The 18344-nt window shown below is 43.7% G+C and overlaps 1 protein-coding gene across 8 annotated transcripts in view; it reads right to left on the bottom strand.

Moving 5' to 3' along the window:
* Positions 1–2096: 2096 nt before the first annotated feature.
* The window catches only part of LOC138180701 (uncharacterized), a 374745-nt gene continuing 358497 nt past the window's right edge, over positions 2097–18344 (bottom strand). For all 8 annotated transcript variants that reach the window (XM_069114786.1, XM_069114784.1, XM_069114785.1 and 5 more), the window contains 2 exons: positions 10581–10999; positions 2097–3307 (listed from right to left, as the gene is read on the bottom strand). In XM_069114786.1, coding sequence (XP_068970887.1) covers positions 3131–3307; positions 10581–10999 — 596 coding nt within the window. In that variant the 3' untranslated portion in view covers positions 2097–3130. The remainder of the gene's footprint in view (positions 3308–10580; positions 11000–18344) is intronic.

Genomic DNA, 18344 nt, shown 5'->3' with positions numbered 1-18344 from the left:
TTCGATAAACGACACACACCTCTCACGCGCGTTTCATCATTAGGACGAATGGCAGTATTAATTATCTCGCGAGAAGTACGATCAACGCGAATACTCGTACAATCCTATTTAGACTTATATGAATACGTTTTTATCTATAAATAAATACTACTATATCCTCTACACACTGGAATACTTTGACGGAGAACGTCACGAAACCTTATCTGTTATCTAAAGTGGAAGAAAAAATGGGCAAACAAACAATAATAAAAAATAATAATATTATTAATAATAATAATATAATAATAATTGTAATAAAAATATTAATAATTATATGTATATTATACATAATTACATATGTATAATATGTATATAATTAAAAAAATAGATATATAAAAAAGGAGAAGTCTTTACTCGGGAGATAGAGACAGAGAGACAGATAGAAAGGTCCACGGGAATACACTATCGTATCGACAGCCTTATGATGATTTTGGTTTCATCCCGTTCGAGGCTCTCAGCACGAGGCCCGAAACAGGGATACTCTAACTATCCTTTAATTATAAATTCCACTTTCAGCTTCCTACGAACGTTCGCGCCAATTTTGGCGGGACGCGGCATGGAATCGCGAATATACGAGACAACCAAGACCTAAATACACGCTAATTAACGAGATCAAACAAAAAAATGGTCGTTCAAAGAACACAGAATCGCGAAAATCTATGAATAACAAGATAGAAGAGGAAAATAAGAGCAGAAGAAAGGATAAGTGAAATAGAGCGAAGAGAATGAGATTGTTTAAACAAATGGAAATGACGAGACGCGAGCGTCGATCATCAAGAGAAAAGCGTAAACGTTACGGTGAAAGACACTGTGAGCAGAAGAAGAAAATGGAGAAAAATATGTGGAATATGAAACGAAAGATAGAAGAGAAAGATAGAAAAAAAATGACACACACAGGAGCAAAGGGTGAGAAATCCTTTGTCACGAGTGTCATGAAGGGCGTCCTTCGTGGAGGAGGGCGCCACTAAGAGCTAAGCTACCGGAGATCATTCGAAAACTGTCCACGGGACACGCAGCTAGCCAATTAAGATGCTGCGATCCTCGATCTATCGATTATCTACTTTAATTATTAAATGTCGACTTATTTACTGAATTTTAATTATTTTAGTTAAATCCTCTATACAATTACAATACGTTGCTCCCCTCTTCACGTTACATGTCCTCGCCCGTTTCCCTATCAGCTCAATCGCGCATCTTATCTTTTCTTCTTCTCTTTATTCTCTTTGAGTTTTTCTTCTCATAGTATTATTTTTTTTTTTGTTCTTTTACTTTTAGAATATACTGAGAGAGAGAGTTAGAGAGAAAGAGAGAGAGAAGCTCCCCTTGAAAATCTTTCTATGTACAGATGATTCGACCATCGCCATGAACGTCCAACGATATCGATCTTAATCCACGGCCGTTCTTCTCCAAAAATCGCAATTAATCGACCCTTGAATCGATCAATTCCGGATACTTTAAATCACCTGAATCAAATTGTCGACAAATGTGTCTCGGCAGACTTCTCTATCTTTTTGCCATCTTTTTCTCCTCGAGGATCATCGATCGCCCGCGGAACGACATGGCGCGGTATCATGATATCTCAGATAGAGTTCTGCCTTGCCTGTATCGGCTAGGTAACCGCGTTATCTACAAGCCACGTCAAAATACTTCCTACCGACGGGAACGGAACAGAGAGATGTCTTACGAGTAACGAGAAATTAAGCAAATGCATAATAAGAAAAAGAAAAAAAAAAAAACACAGACGGAGAAGAGCAAAGTAAGATTGTACGGAGAAACGAAAATGTCCATGTCTACTCTGTTCCGTTCCCGTGATCACACTACTTTATTTAATTTTTTTTATTTTATATCCGTAATGAGATCATCATTTGATTATTGGGTTAAGTCCTCTTTGGATCTCGTCCTTAGCTCCCCGTCACCCTCACCAAGACCAGTGTCACAATGCGATCGTCACCTTCGCTATTCGTTCTACTCGAATATTATCATGTAAATTCACCCGGGAGAAATATATATATATAATATATATGTATATAATAATCAATATATATATAATAATATATATATAATAATCAATATATATATAATAATATATATATAATAATCAATATATACATATATGTATATATTTATATTATCTTCTTAACTTTCTACCATGCAATATAACCTGAAGGCGAACGATCGCCATGATCGAACGAACAGTCGGTGTTCGATAATACACGTCGATCGCTGCCGCGGGCGAGAATGCACCTGGGAGTCGATGTTGTATCCCGAGTCCATCGCGCGACGATCACGCGGAAGATGAACTCTCTCGAGCAAGATGATACTAACTATAGCTCTAAGTAATCGTGAGCTTGACCGATGTCGATGCGGAACATTAAAGAAAGAAAGAAAAAGACAAATCAAAAAGAACACAGACTCTGGATGCGAGTCTTTGATCGTCGTCGAGGCAGAGTTACTCGAACGTACGCGACATCGGTCTCCTTTTTACATCGAATCATCGTCAAACAACAAACATCAGAGAAGTATGAAATGGTACTTGGCTTCAGATAACTCTGACTCCTTGACAAGTAACGAGTTGACAAGCTCCACCCTCGTCGTCCTCGTCATCCTCGTCGTCAATACCGCTATCTATACCTCCGTACTCGTCGAATTCTTCGACTTCCTCGTCCTCGTCCTCCTCATCCTCCGAGTATTCATCCTCGCTCGAAACATCACCATCGATAGGACGAGGGCGACATAGCATTAGTGCATTCTCGTCCGCGGAAGGCGATAGACACGCATACATAGAAAATAAATCGTACAAGATATCGCGTTGGATATTCCGGTAGGACGTCCAGCGGGAATCGTCCAAGCAGAGCCCTTCCTGCTGGCTACCTATCGGTCTTTCGACCTTCGAATAATCGATACCGGACGATGGTATCCGGACGCACGTGGTGCGTGTAACGGGCCAGGAAGGAACAGTTGCTGGTTTACCAAGTAGCGACACGTCGTACTGGTTGTCCCTGATGTGGCTCCAAGCTTGGGTAATCGTTCTTCGAGTTCTCGAAGCATCGTAGTCGTTCGTCGTGACGACGAAACGACAATTCTGTTGCGCCTATCGAAGGCGAGAGACCAACCTCCATCCGAGATACAGGGCCACCGTCGTCCACAAGGTCTCGCGGAGAGGAGCTGGGATAAGCAACGACAGGAAACTGTCGGATCCGCTCGTGTTGTTCGTGTTTGCGAAGCTTGGGTTCATCGCGCTCAGTCGAGACTTCTCGATCTCAGCGGCCTGTAACACAGCAGAGAAACGATCTGAGTATTCCATCAGATTTAGTTTTATCGCTGTATAGTTTGGTACAAGTACTATATTGGTAGTGCTATATGTAACTTGCGCCTGTAAGATCCTAAAGTTATATAGATACAGTTTCAAAGGAACTGGTAGGAAGACGGAATTATAGTTAGCAATAAGCGAAAGGAAAAAGAATCGCTGCAATTAAGCCGACGCTACTACATAGTAGTACAGATTACAGAATTTGAGGAAGGAAGTAAGTTTAAGAAAGACACAACGTTCTCCGTAGAACCTCGATAAGAGGAACTCGACGAGCTGTCGTGTTTCTGTTGGAGCAAGAATCACAGGGAAATGGAGTGGGCCAAAGAAAGACGGGGTTCAGGCTAAGGCTCCTCTAATTGGGAGTGTCCTAATTGGACGGAATTACCGTCGATTCGACACTCCTTGCGGCTAAGCCTCCGGCGTAGAGAAAGCACCGCGCTCTTTTTATCGAGTTCTCTCTGCCTGATCCCTTCGAATTTACACGAGAAGACGAGAGACGCTCGGGGGGAACACGACGCCGCCGATTAAGGTCCACCGAGCTCCCTCGGGAATAGCGGCGCCACTTGCGCGAAACACAAATCGCGGCCAGGAGCGCATTAATACCGGTTAATTGTCAATTAATTTCCGCTTTGAAGAATTTCCACTGAGGAACAATTGGCCTGCAAAACTTTCCTCGCTTAAGAATCCGTGTCTCCCATCCCCCTAAACCCTTCTCGAACACAAAGGTCTTCGTTATAACTTGCACGGAACGCTTCATTATGCAATTAGTCATTAGGGGGTGAAATCAGCACGACAAAGGTTATCGATATTCTTCTAACAATTCAATTCACTCTTTCTCCTTACGATCAATTGTTTCATCCAAAGGAAATTTCGTTTTATTGAAATATTAATCACCTCGAGAGATCAGAGATTCGCGTCAAACTCTCTGGGTCTGATAAGCACCACGATAATATATCCCGCCAGCGATAATTCCGCTTTCTCCTATATCTGCTGGGCGAATATTTGCCGACCAGTGTATCTTCCCCATTCCAAGAGAGTGGAGGGTGAAAGGGAGATTTCCTCTCTGTTTCCTCGATCACACCCGCAGTCCGCAGAGTGCGCGCGCGCGACTTCCGATCCTCGTTTCGTCTTAATCCACTCGTGGTGGCCGGACGTGCAATAATAAACGACGAGAAACAGGGGGTGAGCTCAATCTCCGTGAGCAGAGGCTTTTATGGGGGGATGGCTCCATAATATCTGGTCATCGTGGGCTTCGATCCGCCCCAATACAACTCTCCTTCGTCCCTCTACGTGAACCGGAGGATAGAAAAACACTCGGGCCGAGTGTTGCCTCGTCGCGAGGAAAGAGATTACGCGGCGAATGAAGAGGGTGCGAGCGAGAGAAGTAGAAAGGCGTCGCATTAAGAAAGAATTATGGTCTATGGACTCTTCTCGTGGGAGTCCTCCTCGTCAATTAATAGTATCCCTCCCCTTCCCACTACTCGTTCAAACGTCTTCCCCTCTTTCTATCGCGATCTTTTCTCGAGCTCTGTCAGCTGAATTTCCTTTTACTTCGAATCGTCTGAGGGAAGTGCGAAGCCGAACGAACGTTTCACGCGTCTTGTCCGTTATCATCGAGGCAGCTGCGACTCGAAACTTTCTCTCCCAACGACTATACAGGCGTATGGAAAGATGGCGAGCAGGTTTTATTGCTTCGGGCCCGGAAGAGAACGCCCTGAACCGCTTGAGCAACGCGCGCGATTTCGCTCGAGCTTCGTTCACCGTTTAAACGCGGAATTTATGCGCGACCTGGTCGCCAGGATTACGTTGTCGGTGTTTATCGTTGCCGAGACGGTAAATTTTAATTGTTCGTGGCAGCCGGTTGCGTAACTGGCTAAATATCGTTGCTGCAACCTCCTCTTTTCTCCGCTTTTCCGTTCGTTCGGGAACGCGTTACACCGCGCGGTTGATTTAATGCGAGGATTAGAGAAGGCTGGCAACTTTAATTCAAGTAGTGCGATGATTAATAATTCAGCGAACAGGAAACGCACGGACCAACCATTTTCTGTGGATTTAATACGCAAGACGATACCGTCCATTCTGAAGGAACGTGATACAGATTTAATTAAACTTCCTGCTTTGTTGCGTCGCACATCTTCTTCGAGGAAGCTCTACAGCTTTGGAAGAATGGTCTTAACAAACGGAAGAAACTTTCTGTCTCGCTATAGAAAAGAAAAGTTGCTTTACTAAGTAACCGATCCACGAGTTAATCTAAATATGTATATTCTATCGGATAATAAGTTACAATAAATAAATACAAATGGAAAAAAAAAGAAAATTCCTTTACTACTATAACTTCACGATTAACAATTCAAACTTGAATTGCGTCTACCTTTCGCCAAAAAATTCATCAAAATTAAATTAAACCCTGACATCCGTGCCAACGATACAATAATAACCTTTCAATGGAAAACGAACTGCAACGCCATCAACTATCGGAGACCGGGATATTGAGCGACGTAATTGCGCAGCTCGCCATGAAAATAGCCATTCGGACGGACGTTTCGGTAAGCCGCGTAAGAAAACGTTCACAGGCAACTGAGATTTGCGGACTGAACGTCGAGGCAACCTGAGTAGCAAATGCGCAACGCATCGCGTGGGCGACGAAACCCTCGCTACGATTCGATCTTGGCGAATACTTTGAAAGATGGTGGAAATATGACGTGAATCGTAAGACGAAGCGGTCGATCGCGTGCTTCGGAAGGAACTCATCGATTATGTAGCCAAGAGCAACGGCAAGAAAAGTGGACAGAATGTTCTTGCTAGATCGACCAAGGGATCCGTTATGCCACCGAGTGTCTAATGTATCAATTTGCGCGTCTATCGTTTGAATAACTGATAAATACCGACGGGACGTTCCATTAACTGCGCCATGGTTAAATCAGACTTCGAGGAAATCTAAGCTAAGCTAAAAGCGGGAGGAATATTTTATCGTGTCGATGAAGCAATTTTCTTGGTGCTACCGCGAATGGCTTCGACAGGCCTTCTAGGAACGAAAGATTGCGGAATACTTGGATGTCTGGCCCGTGTGATTAACCCTTGGAATAAAATTGCTCCATATTTGTATCTGTCTTTCTTTTGTAATTTTTTAAACTTCCAATATCCGGATTCGAAGAATTTCGAGATTTTTCCTTCTTCGAGGAGTAATAATTGATATTTTTCGCATTTCTCTGAACTCGTATTAAGAATTCATATTTTTATGCGCCAATTCATAGAATAAAGAAATAGTTTCCATGAATAATAAATCACGAAGAGGTTGGCGAGTAATGCGAAGAAGAGATCGAGAGATCGCGAGCAAAGGAGAAGAGAGCAAAGGGGGCTCACGATTGCACGAGATAATTGAAGATAATTTTCTCGGCCCGTGGCCACGGCTCGTGCTGCCATGCCCACTTAACTTTCACGTAAGGGGATGTGACCACTTAGCCGTTACATGCTCGCTTACTCTCCATGCATATGTAAAACGTTGCCTTCGCATGACGAACGGGGAACGAACGGGGATCGTGTTTGTAAGTTACATTCGATCACGCGTTTCTCCGATCGACTCAGCTTCCTTCTGCACCAAGAAACCCGCGAAAGGTCGCAGGGACGCGATGACATCCGGTAAAAGCAATTTTCAGGGGTCGATAAGTCAATGCCTATCAAGTGGCGGATAAAAACGTAGGTACAAGCATGTCGTGATCGAAGTTACACCAAGCTCAATTATGTTATAATCACTTTTAAATCTTGACTCTTGTTTCGTAGCGATAAAATGACTTAAGATTTGCGATAAACGAATTATCGAAGAGCAATGTATAGATAACGGAACAACTGGCCTTAGGCTTAGAACCAGTCATTTGAAACTAGTCCATAAACATTTAACGAAGAAAACATGGTGTAACCTTTGCAGCTACGATCCATATCTATGTCAGCGCCATCGTATAAAATATGAGACATCGTAAAACTACGGAAGAGACGTCAATCTCCACGAGCAAATTGAATTACTTCAACGTAAAAGAAAAGCACGACAATTTCATCACGAAGGGAACAAAATCTGTAATTAAAGTCAAGAGAAAACAAAATAACATTTACTCTTTAATTTCATATATCGAAAACGCGAGGCTTCATCACGTCGTAGTGAATATCGCTGAATCGAACCAAGCAAGAGTAAACGAAAAAAAGTGAGCCAGGTCTATAAGACACAAATAAGACACGAATCTACCCTGTGCACATAGAACAGAGGAGATACAGGAACATCTCATCTCTGCCCCATCGACAGATTAATCTGACACTTCGATTCCCCAAGAGGGAGGAACGCAAACACCATGCCGGGGATTCCGTAGAGACAATTCCCCCGGCGGAGAATTCGCCACGATTCGTATTATCAACAAGCCTCGGGTCCTCGAGTTACCGAGCCGATCGGTATCCGATCCTCGAACGCGACGCGCAAGATTTCTTCAATTTCACGGATCCGTTCGCCCCCTTCAATTACCACCACTTAACCAGCAATAATTAGACGTTGTGGGATTGGGTATCACGCTGACGCGGACCTTTAAAGCGAATAAAGTCGAGACGAGGGATAAAAGAAGGGAACGCCCTTCCGGCTTGTTCATCTTTTTCTCCGTCTCTCTGCTTTTTAGATGGATCGTTCTTTATTGCCCTTGGCTTCTTCCTCTCGATCGGCCGCGGCAAATCACGGGGAATCTCGTAAAATCGTGAAAGGCCTGTGCCTTTCCTCCGAGCTTCGGCGACGTGCGTAAGTGAAAAGAACGACCGACCGTAATAATCGTTGCCGCAGAAACCATTCTCTTCCTCTCGCTAGAGACGATTCGATGATTACTAGGTTTTAGATCTGTTTTTATGTTCGTTTATGCTTGTCTATTAGGTCCAATTCTCTGTGCTTCTTGTCTAGATTATGAAGAAGATTGAGTGTGGTAAAACTCCGCTAATGTAAAGTTCATTTATTCCAACGAAATTCCAGTTAGCGCGTGATCAAAGGAATTCCTAGATGAATCCACTTATCTAAAAAGAAAATAATAAGATTGGTAAATTTTTATTCTATGAACTCTAATTGTATGTAAACTATTTGTCCACTGAAAGTTCATATAAGTGGAGTCTCTGTGATCTAAGTCATGTAGTCTGGAGAGAGAGAGAGATGACCGGTACTCGTAAATATACTAAAACGATAAAATATACTAAAACTATAAAATGATTTTTTCATAAGAGTAGGAGAAAAAACTACACTCAGAAAATATTTGACGCGGATTACATGGGACGCGCATCGATCGTGAAATTCAATCCAATTCTAATAAATCTACGATGGACTTTCGCATCGATAGGCGATCTTCCGTAATTCGTTTGCGAGTGTCCGCGAGCAATTTCATCTGGGCTCGGTGTAAAAATGGAATTCTGCCATAAAACCGTCCGATGTCCTATTTCTCTCACCTGTCTGTCCGGGACAAACAACCGGGAACCACTCGTAAAATCAGTGGAACATCGTTCCGAGGCCGTCGATACATATTAGATCGAGTGATCAAAAGAGACAGGAAATGGAGAAGGTAAAGCGGGTGAGACGGTGATGAAGTGGCGGCTACGCGCAGGGTCGTACACACTGGAAGCAATACTAGACGTCTTAACGGTAGCGGGCAGATATTTATTGCGCCCACGGGACGCCGTCGGTGGCACCGATATAACTAAATTCGTGTTTATGACCCTGGCTTGACCCACTCCAGCCGCCAATTTCTCTCCATTCTTCCGCAAACCGGCGAGAAAGAGAGAGAAAGAAACCGCGACGAAATGAGAGACACTGAATCATTCGTGGGACCATTAAATCGTGGATATCGCGACCATGGCACGGGGGATTCTTTCATCGGTCAGATCGACTTTCGGCAATCGATGTTGCTCCACGTAAGTAGAAATGTATCGAATTTTATATGAGAAGAAAATTATATGAGTTCCGCAGCAAGTAAACAGATCAACTACTTTTTATTAATTTCTTAATTTCATAAAAATATTTGAATTAACTCTCCTTTGAATTAGCTGTCCTCCTCGTTATTTTTTGCACGTTTGCATCTCTTCAGGGATCCTTTCTTTTTGGACTATTTCACCAACAAAAAGCGTGGAATACGTGAAAGGTACAAACATTGCATCAAACAATAAAACCAAATATTTAAAAATTATGTATCTAAAATTTGTTAATATTCATTAAAATATAACATGCATTTCCGATTATGTAGAACCAAGGTCAGCGGAGTTAAAAAACAATTCTGTTATGAAGGACGGTCTCTGAAGAATCAAACCGATCAACTCTACTTTTTATTCATTTTTTAATGACATTGAAATTTCTGATTAAAAAATAACCCTGTCAACCGGTTGAAGAATTTAGCATTGCGTTGAAATATGGTTAAATTGAAACGTTAGATATATAATACCCTGAGAATGTGAATATAATAGTAAAAAAATGTTGGAGTTATGTACGCTAAGCTACGAGAGGGTGAATAGGATAAAATTAATTTAGGAATTGAGGGCGTAAAAATGCCGAGGGGGTAAGCGAATTTTATTTTAAGGCTTCCCTTTTTGGCATCTGCGTATTCCGGCGGTTTTATAACAGTCACGCTACAAGGGTGACTTTATGACGAGTGAAAAAGTATCGCGCGGGGGTGGATAGGATTGTGACAGGGATCGCGCAACGCAATTATTTTTACGCCACGCACTTCGCACCTGTATTCTTCGCGTCGTAAACACTTGGCGTTACGCTCGCGTTGACGACAAGCCCGGCATTCAACCGCGAAAACTCGAAAACAATAGAGCCATCCTGAGCTTTCCCTTTTTTTAGCGTCAGAAATTCAATATGGATTTCGAGCTTCTTTCTTTAGTATTTTCAGATCTTTACGAGATGTAATTTTGCAGTACTACGATTGTCTTAAAAATGACTTGCAAATATAGAAAGAATAAGAAACAAACATCTTTTATAGATAGAAACTTAACTGCACAACTCCACACTTTTCACAAACTTGTTAATTTTAATGTCAGAGCGTGTATCGTACTGAACTTCTCAGAAATCAAACAATTTATCTAGACGAAGTTGATCGGTTTAACTGCAACGTTACAACAATGTGACTCTTACGTAACAACTATGACACAAAGATATGTTTTACGAAAAGATTAAGTTACAGAACTTCCTGAACTATCACTCCGATTCGGCTAATCCACTGACCTTGGTCTTTGACGCGTGGAAATCGTCGGCGATGTTCCTGAGGTTGGCACCTACGGTCGCCCAGTAATTTCCGTTGAAGGCCTGTCCAATGTGGCCGCAGCAGCACTTGCAAATTGACTTTACGGCGGATGTCTTCTTCACGGCCGCGGAGCTACCACCCTCTGAGGCAAGTCTGCGTCTTCGCGGTCGTGGCCTTGGATTTGGCACCGGTGCCACATCGTTCACATCATTGTTGGATTCCGGAAACTGGAATGTCGCGTCCCTGGTTGGACTGCTGGGCGCAGATACGGTCACCTGAGGCGCAGCGGGCGGAAGTTGCTCCACGGCAGACAACACCAAATCCGGCAGCGGCATGCGAGCCAAATCCGAGTCCACCAGAATTGGATGCCGGTCGTCGCCCATTCGTCGTGGCAACCGATCTGAAGAACACAAGAATTTCGTTTAGTTTCATTCCAGTTTTCTGGATCCAAAATTTGTCAAGTATCGTTTTGAAAAGAATCTATTCACGAGAAAGATTGTGTTGCTTTCTTCAAAGATTCGGTTAACTCTGATCTGAAGAGTACAGGAAATTCGTGTCACTTAATCGAAGGTTTGCTAGCCCACAAAATGTTCAAGAGTTAAAGTGAATTCGCCAATAGAGAAGATCGTTTCTTCTGCCTAGAAATCTATATTAAGCTTGATTTAATAGAGAAGGAAAATTCAATTTCAACAGGGGAAATTTAAGTGAAAGTTTATTAGTTTGAGATTTATACAAGCTATTTTATTTTTCAGACGACTGAAGAAGATTTATCGACGAAGAATGGATCGTTTCTTTTCTCAGGGTTGATATTAACCGCTTCATTCGAATCGGTGCTAAATGTCTGTGAATATTACTATGACCTTTACAAATAACTACAGGATGACTTCGACTTTTTTGCTTCGTTGAAGATAAACGTACGATCGAGGATTAGACTTACTAAATCGTGCTTATCTCACGATCTACAAACGTATTTCTAAAATCCAACAATTCGAATGAAATGCCAACTTCAGCTAAATTTCGAGATATCGTGGCAACTGTCTAATCAACTTCGACCGCAATTTGTCAACTTTGCGAACCACATGCGCGCGTCGGGTTTCGTCGGCGTGTCCCATAAATCTCGCGCAAAATTCAGCCGGATAACCGAGCGCCGTACGAGATCGCCTTACGTGCAAGCGTAAAGTTCAAACTTTCCTCGATCATCCGATAAGTACAAGCTCGACGATTCATCATCGCCGTTTCGATCGCTCCGAGCGATCTTTCCAACTGCCTACTGAAAACAGATGGCCGCCGCGATATCGTAATCGACGAAATACGCGGTCCAGCCGATTTGTATTCAGCGTATCTGGATTTACCATCGATAATTAATCGTGGCACAAAGGCAAACGTTGCGTCATACAATGGAAATGCTACGATCTACGCACGCATGACGGCCGCGCGCCTTGCTTATAAGGTTTAATGCCACGCTCTGGCTAGACAACGGCAAAGGCGATCACCGGGTTGCCCTGTAATGGTAACTAACGACATTGTTGGCTAATGATTGTCTGAAAATTTACAACGTTCCGTACGATAGCCTTCGTTCCGTGATTTCGACATATCTAACCTACACACATATAGATGCACACGATATATACATAGAAAGTGCAAGGATATTGTCAACACAGATTATATACTGTACGTGATGGAGCGTTTCTTTGAAAAAACGGCAGAATTCAAAGGAAGAGAAGAAGTGGAAAAACGAAATAATCGAGGCTGAGTATGGTATCTGGCGGTCAGGAAACGCTTGATATCGGACTGCCGCGCGGTGTGTCGGGGTACGCGCGTGTTTCGCCACTTTTATCGCCGCCAGTAAGCCCGAAGAAGCGTTTTCCGATTGATAAGTGGCCACGCGCGTTTTACGTCTCTCGCGTCGACGCCAGATAAACGCAGTGTAATTCCGGCTGAGAGAACCGGTAAACAGAAATGTACTCGGTCGGTCGCTTGACTCGCTTTTACGACGCCTTCGATAATTAAGAGCGGGACACCGAAGAGGGGTCAGGCCCCGTGGTAATTAGTTTTAACGAAGCCTTTTCGCTGGCTCGGCGGTTTCGTCGCGAGAGAGGGCCTAACGGTTTACTGTTTGCGCCAACTCCGAGACGCAGTAACGCGTTTTACGAACCGCGAAATGGTACTCGTAAACCGAGTGCAACTGGTTTTGGAATTTTCGGAGCGGGAACGTTATCTACCGCCACGGATGCCGAGGACGTAGTTAAATACCTTCGAGAAACAACGAGCTACTTCGCATCACGGAATCAGGTAAGACGCTTCGATCGCACAGTATCATGCGAACGCGTCAATAATCACGTTCGTATCAGTGACGTATATACCAGCTTCCTTTTTTGCTTTCCAAAAGACGCTTGTCGGTTAAACGTGTCTCTGTTCACGGATCTTCCTTTGATAGATTTTGAGTTAGAGAAATCAGAATGTAAAACATGAAAGCAACGATTAAAAGATAATTCATAGAACACAACGTTAGCCCTTCTTTATTCTTCTTCGATCTTTCTCTCCCTTGAATAAACAAAAAAACATATAATATTTTCAGGAAACCAAAGCAAGAATCTTTTACGTATCTTCTTCGAGCTTCGAACAGTATCGAATAATAGACAACACGACCGAACAGAAACATGATTCAAAGGTTATAACAGGGTTACAGTGTATCAAGAATCCGATGACATTTCAAGCTAACAAAAGGAAAGACCAGCAAGCAAAGGCTAGGTAGGTAATCTCAACTTTCAACAGAGCAAAAATTTGCGAAAAAATCCATCTTTTCACGTCGATAACCGATACAATCATCCACCGACAAACTATGAAATCCATCTTTTCATAAGCGAAGAACAGTTCGCGCCTGTGGGCTGCCAGAAACATTTAAGCGCGCGGGTTTTTCGCGCGATGTGCGCCGCGTGCGCGTAAATCGAAGCCATGCGTGACAAAATAACAATTCCTCAGCGCCTCCGGCCGCCATTGTCTCAGGGACCGGTCGCAGTGGCGCGCGCGCGTGCGCCCTCGTGCGCTCGCGCGGTTGCATCCTTGACATTTCGAGTAAACGTCCGCGCTAGCATTCGCACGCGCACCACTATACTCAGGCCACACTCTCCTGAGGCTCTCTTTCGCTTGTGCAACCCGTACGCGCGCGCATCGGCCACACATCGTCGCCTACTCGCATCGAACTGCTCGATCGCGAAATCTCTAGCAAACGACAGGCTTTTCACCGCTTGCAAAACAACCGCTGCGCTTATCCGAACGTATCGACGGTCTCGCTTCGCTTTCTACCTCGCGATTTTCCTCGTAAAATGTCACTACACACACATGCCAATATGTATATTGGATGGAACACGAACCTGGTGTGAACGCCAGCCTATTCCAAAACCGATTTATGTAACGATCTGTTGTAATTATCAATGCACGCGAATGATTATTAGCACGGATTCTGTCAGCTCGCGATTTACGACCGCCTTCAGCATGACAAACGGCCAGCCTAATTCTAATTTATGCCCCGGGGAAGTTCGACTATATTCGACCTCTTACAGCCGTGCAATTTTCGCGCGCTTTCCTGTGAGATTCAAGGCGACCCGCTTTTACTCGCGTTAAGATTTCATTCGCTTTTCTCTTGGTTCCACGGTACATAATATAATGGCAAGATATTAAAAGTTTGTCGGTAACTTGAGTTCTCGATAAGCCAGTTCTTCGCGATGCGGTCGAAAGAACTCGTCTTCGTGAGCGGAGCAACTAAAGGGGGAACGAGAAGAGCACGGCTCGCGCGTCCCATAAAAGCGTTCGGGGCAAAAAGTGCAGCGCGCACGTGGCCAACACCCGCATGCACGCTGCGTTCGCGGTCTCGCGCGCGGACATTGGATCCGCGTGCATCAGAGAGGACGTGCACACGCGGTTCGAGGGCGGGGACGTCGGGTTGGAACCGACGAAAAAGACTCGAGAGGAGAATGGTCGTACACAGAGGGGACGTGAAACGAGTATATAAAGAACAAGAAGGTTGGGACAAGGAGGAGGGGGATCGTGAGCCAACGAAGAGGGGGGAGAGGCGTTTAGACAAAAAAACGGGGTTGACGAGACGAAGCAAGGAATGTACGGCTAGAAAAAAAAGAGAAGTTCCACGAAGAGATAGAGCGGTGGAGATAATACGCGGTGGAAAAAAAGGGAACTCGAGAAAGCAAAAACAGGAACAAGAAGGGAAAAAAGAGAAAAGTGGCGGAACGAGGGGGAAATTTCGAGTGTACACGGACCAGCGGGAACACGCGAGAGACAATGTACATTATGTACACGCGTTATGTCAAAGAGGCAGAAAGAGAGACGAAAAAAGGGCGAAGAGTGGGAGCAGATTGAACGCTGGCAGCATATGCGAGCACGTGACTCACATGGAGCGCCCTTTGTACGCGTAAGTGCAACGCAACTTGTTACAGTATACGTGTAACGTCAACCCTAGCAGCGCGAGCGCGATTTCCCGCACCTATGTGTGCGTAGGTGCGAGTGTACGTGTGCCTGACAGCATACGTGAGCAGTGGTGAACGCTCAACTGCACAAAGAACCCCTCTCAAGGCTGCTGCAGTCGCGATACACACCAATGAGACGCGTGCGCGCGCGACGACGACTTGCGCGTGGAAACACTCGCGAATCGCGAGCGGTGTCGAGCGTATACGGGCGAACGCGCGCTCAGTTTTTATCGTGTCACGCTTTTGCGGCTTTTCAGAGACAATGAGACGGAACAGTCGAACTACGTCGTTCCAATGATCGGTTGCTCGTTTCGTCAGAACCTCCCGCTGAGGCTGTAATGGAAATTAATTTTTACGCGATTTGGTAGTCGGTCTTGGAGTTTCCATGGAGTCACTGTTAAGTACGTTCGATTGATGCATACATATGGGGCGCAGGTGGAAATACGAGATCGGTCTATTTATGCCGATCTTCTGAGTTTGAATGTCACTCAATGATTAAAAGTGTGAATTTTGAGGCGCTTTTGCTAGACTTTCACCCTACAAAAATATTTTCAAGAAATGACAGACAAGATTCTTTAATCGATTTCTGTAATTACTTCTACAATACGTCTAAAGAACCAAGTCATTCTCAATGCTTATACATTACAATGTAATTATTTGGTGTAGTTGCTCTGTCTTCAAAATGTAAATATAACATAGCTAAAGTCGTTAATACAAAATTAATTAACGGCATACATTGAATTTTAAAGTCGTTTCCTCGTTAAAGGAAGGAAACATGGATTATATTTCTCCATATGATCTTCATTTATAAAGGAAGTAGATAAAATTCCAAGATATACATATGTATACGCCAGGCACATATTAAATATTATTGTTAGTTTAACACAATAAAACGTAAAACCACAAATGAGTCACCACGAAGAAAAGTCGAACCATCCAACCAAACTTACACGTGCACGACATTTCTCGTTCTGTAATAGAAAATATCGCCGGGCCTATTCGAGAGAACTGAAGTCGTAAATACGCGATGATTTCTCCAGGATGTGGACGATCGTTCAAGTAACGTTCCTTAAATCGCGCCACGGTGAACGTACCGTACAAAAGCAGCGGATTTTGCGTCTTACTTGAAACTTTACTTCGCTTGACTTTCGAACGCTTCGCGGAAATCTCGTAAAACCTCCAACTCCGATATAAATGTTCCCCACCACGCTACACTAGCAGTGGACAATCGATTCGCGGCGTGCTCCATTTTTTTTCACCCGAGAATCGAACGATCTTTCGCCGTTTCGAGTAATTCCCTTCGACGAGGCAAGATCTCGTGCTCGCGTTGTACCAACGCGATTGCCCGGCATGGAAACGGCTACGGTAGATACGTTATCGCGATACGGGCAACGAGAAAATTGTAAAAATGAGGGAACAAGGTTGCGCCATGACGCGGCCGGCCATCGATTTCCTACGACTATCTGATTACCCAATAAATTCTGTCCACCGGTTCGCGAGCACGAAGCCCGATCGGATTCTGCGGTGCAGAAGTCGTATCGAGGAAACGTTCCGGGGCTCGCTCGACCGATTGATTACACTCTTATTGACTACGTGACTCGCGATTTCGTTGTCGGCGGAATTAATCGAGGTTCATAGTTGATTGCTTGCAATGTCTCTGCGCTCGACCTACAATGTATGGATGATGAGGAAATTCTGGTGAAACAGAGAGTAGAAAAATTGTGAATCTATTTTAAGTTTCCAGCATTTCGGTTAATTCGAATGTTTTGATTTGCCGTATGCGAAAGTGAGTACGTTGGAGGAAGAAATATTTTTATAAAAGTCCCTGCGCAAAGATACGTGCCTCTGGTAATGCGAAAGTATTTGCACGCCATTTACATGTCGTAATAATGAAGTATAGTAAATTTCGTATTATTTAGTAGTACTTTTATACAAACTATATTTTATATAACAAAAAAGGAATATTATGAAGATGAAGCGTAGAACTGATCAAGGAACATTTCATCGAAAAGTACGTGGAAATATTCTTTGCAGCAGTGTACATCTGCAACTGGAAGTTATACGCTCGATCCAATAGCTCTACTTGTATCGGGCAACGACAAAGCGATGCATAGCTTCCGTTTGCGGTATAATCACTAAGAAGCTGCACATTGCTGATTATATCGTTAACTGGCGAATCGCCACTGCAAGTTGGTCACGTGTTGCCCCGTTATTCGATGATTATAATTACGAGCGAATCAAGCCTCTCTCTCTTTGTTTCTTTCTTCCTGTTGCATCGCGGTCAATAATCGACCGAGAATCAAGCGGAAACCGATACCACTAAGCTGATGGAACTCGAGATTCCACGAACATGGAATAGTCTTAAGCTCCGGAATTATGCATACGATAAAATATATTCTCTGATTAGAAAATATTCAATTCAATAGAATATTCTATCGCTGTAATGTACTTAAAAAATTCTCTGCTTCGCTTAATACGTCGGTTTCCAATATACTTTATGCGCCTCTACAATGTTGGAGGTATTATCGATAAGTTTTATAAGTGAACAGTCGCAACTTCCATCGAGAGAAACAAAGAACTGGTTTTGCGAGCTTTAGCTGTCTGCGTGGAACGCATATTCAGAGTTCGGTTCAGTTGGTTTCAGTATATACTTCGCTTCTTTCGACGCAGCCATATAAACAGTATCGATATTATCATTTGAATATTTCCCATGAATATTCATATCGTGATAATGAAAGCAATATTCATCAACCGAGATGAAACTTTAGAAAACTTTCTCCCTCTCTTAAGCAAAAGAAGAAAACCTTCGACAAACGATCATAACGATTCGAAAGCGATCAAATAATGGAAATAACTCGAAAAAAATTAGAAGTACATTTTGTTTAGAGATCGCTATAATCAGGATGTATTTTGGAGGAGCTCGTGAGGAAAAACAGCGGTAGATCTTCACGCTCGATAAAATCACGATGGCGAGCCGCGATAAGCGAAACCGTACCACGAAGGGTTGAGGTAATCGAAGGAAAAGGGTTGCCGGGCAGATAAAATCAGCCGAATTTCATGTACGGCTGGAGACGCGTGCTCGAGCCGCCTACGAAGAATACGCTCAGGGGAGCGTAAAAATGTATAACAGTAAAAGAACGGGGAGAAGACAGGAGTACGCTCATCGCTTCGTCTCAATGAATATTAATGATTCCACGGGGCCAGCTCGCGCGAACCACCTTCGAAATCCGTGAAAAGCACGCGGCGAGCGGTACAATTAGAGTT

This window comes from Bombus flavifrons, chromosome 6, assembly GCF_040668555.2.
Source record: "Bombus flavifrons isolate JBK064 chromosome 6, iyBomFlav1_principal, whole genome shotgun sequence".
Taxonomy (NCBI): Eukaryota; Metazoa; Arthropoda; class Insecta; order Hymenoptera; family Apidae; genus Bombus; species Bombus flavifrons.
Note: the sequence above shows the minus strand (reverse complement) of the source record. Positions and strands in the feature narration are given on the sequence as shown.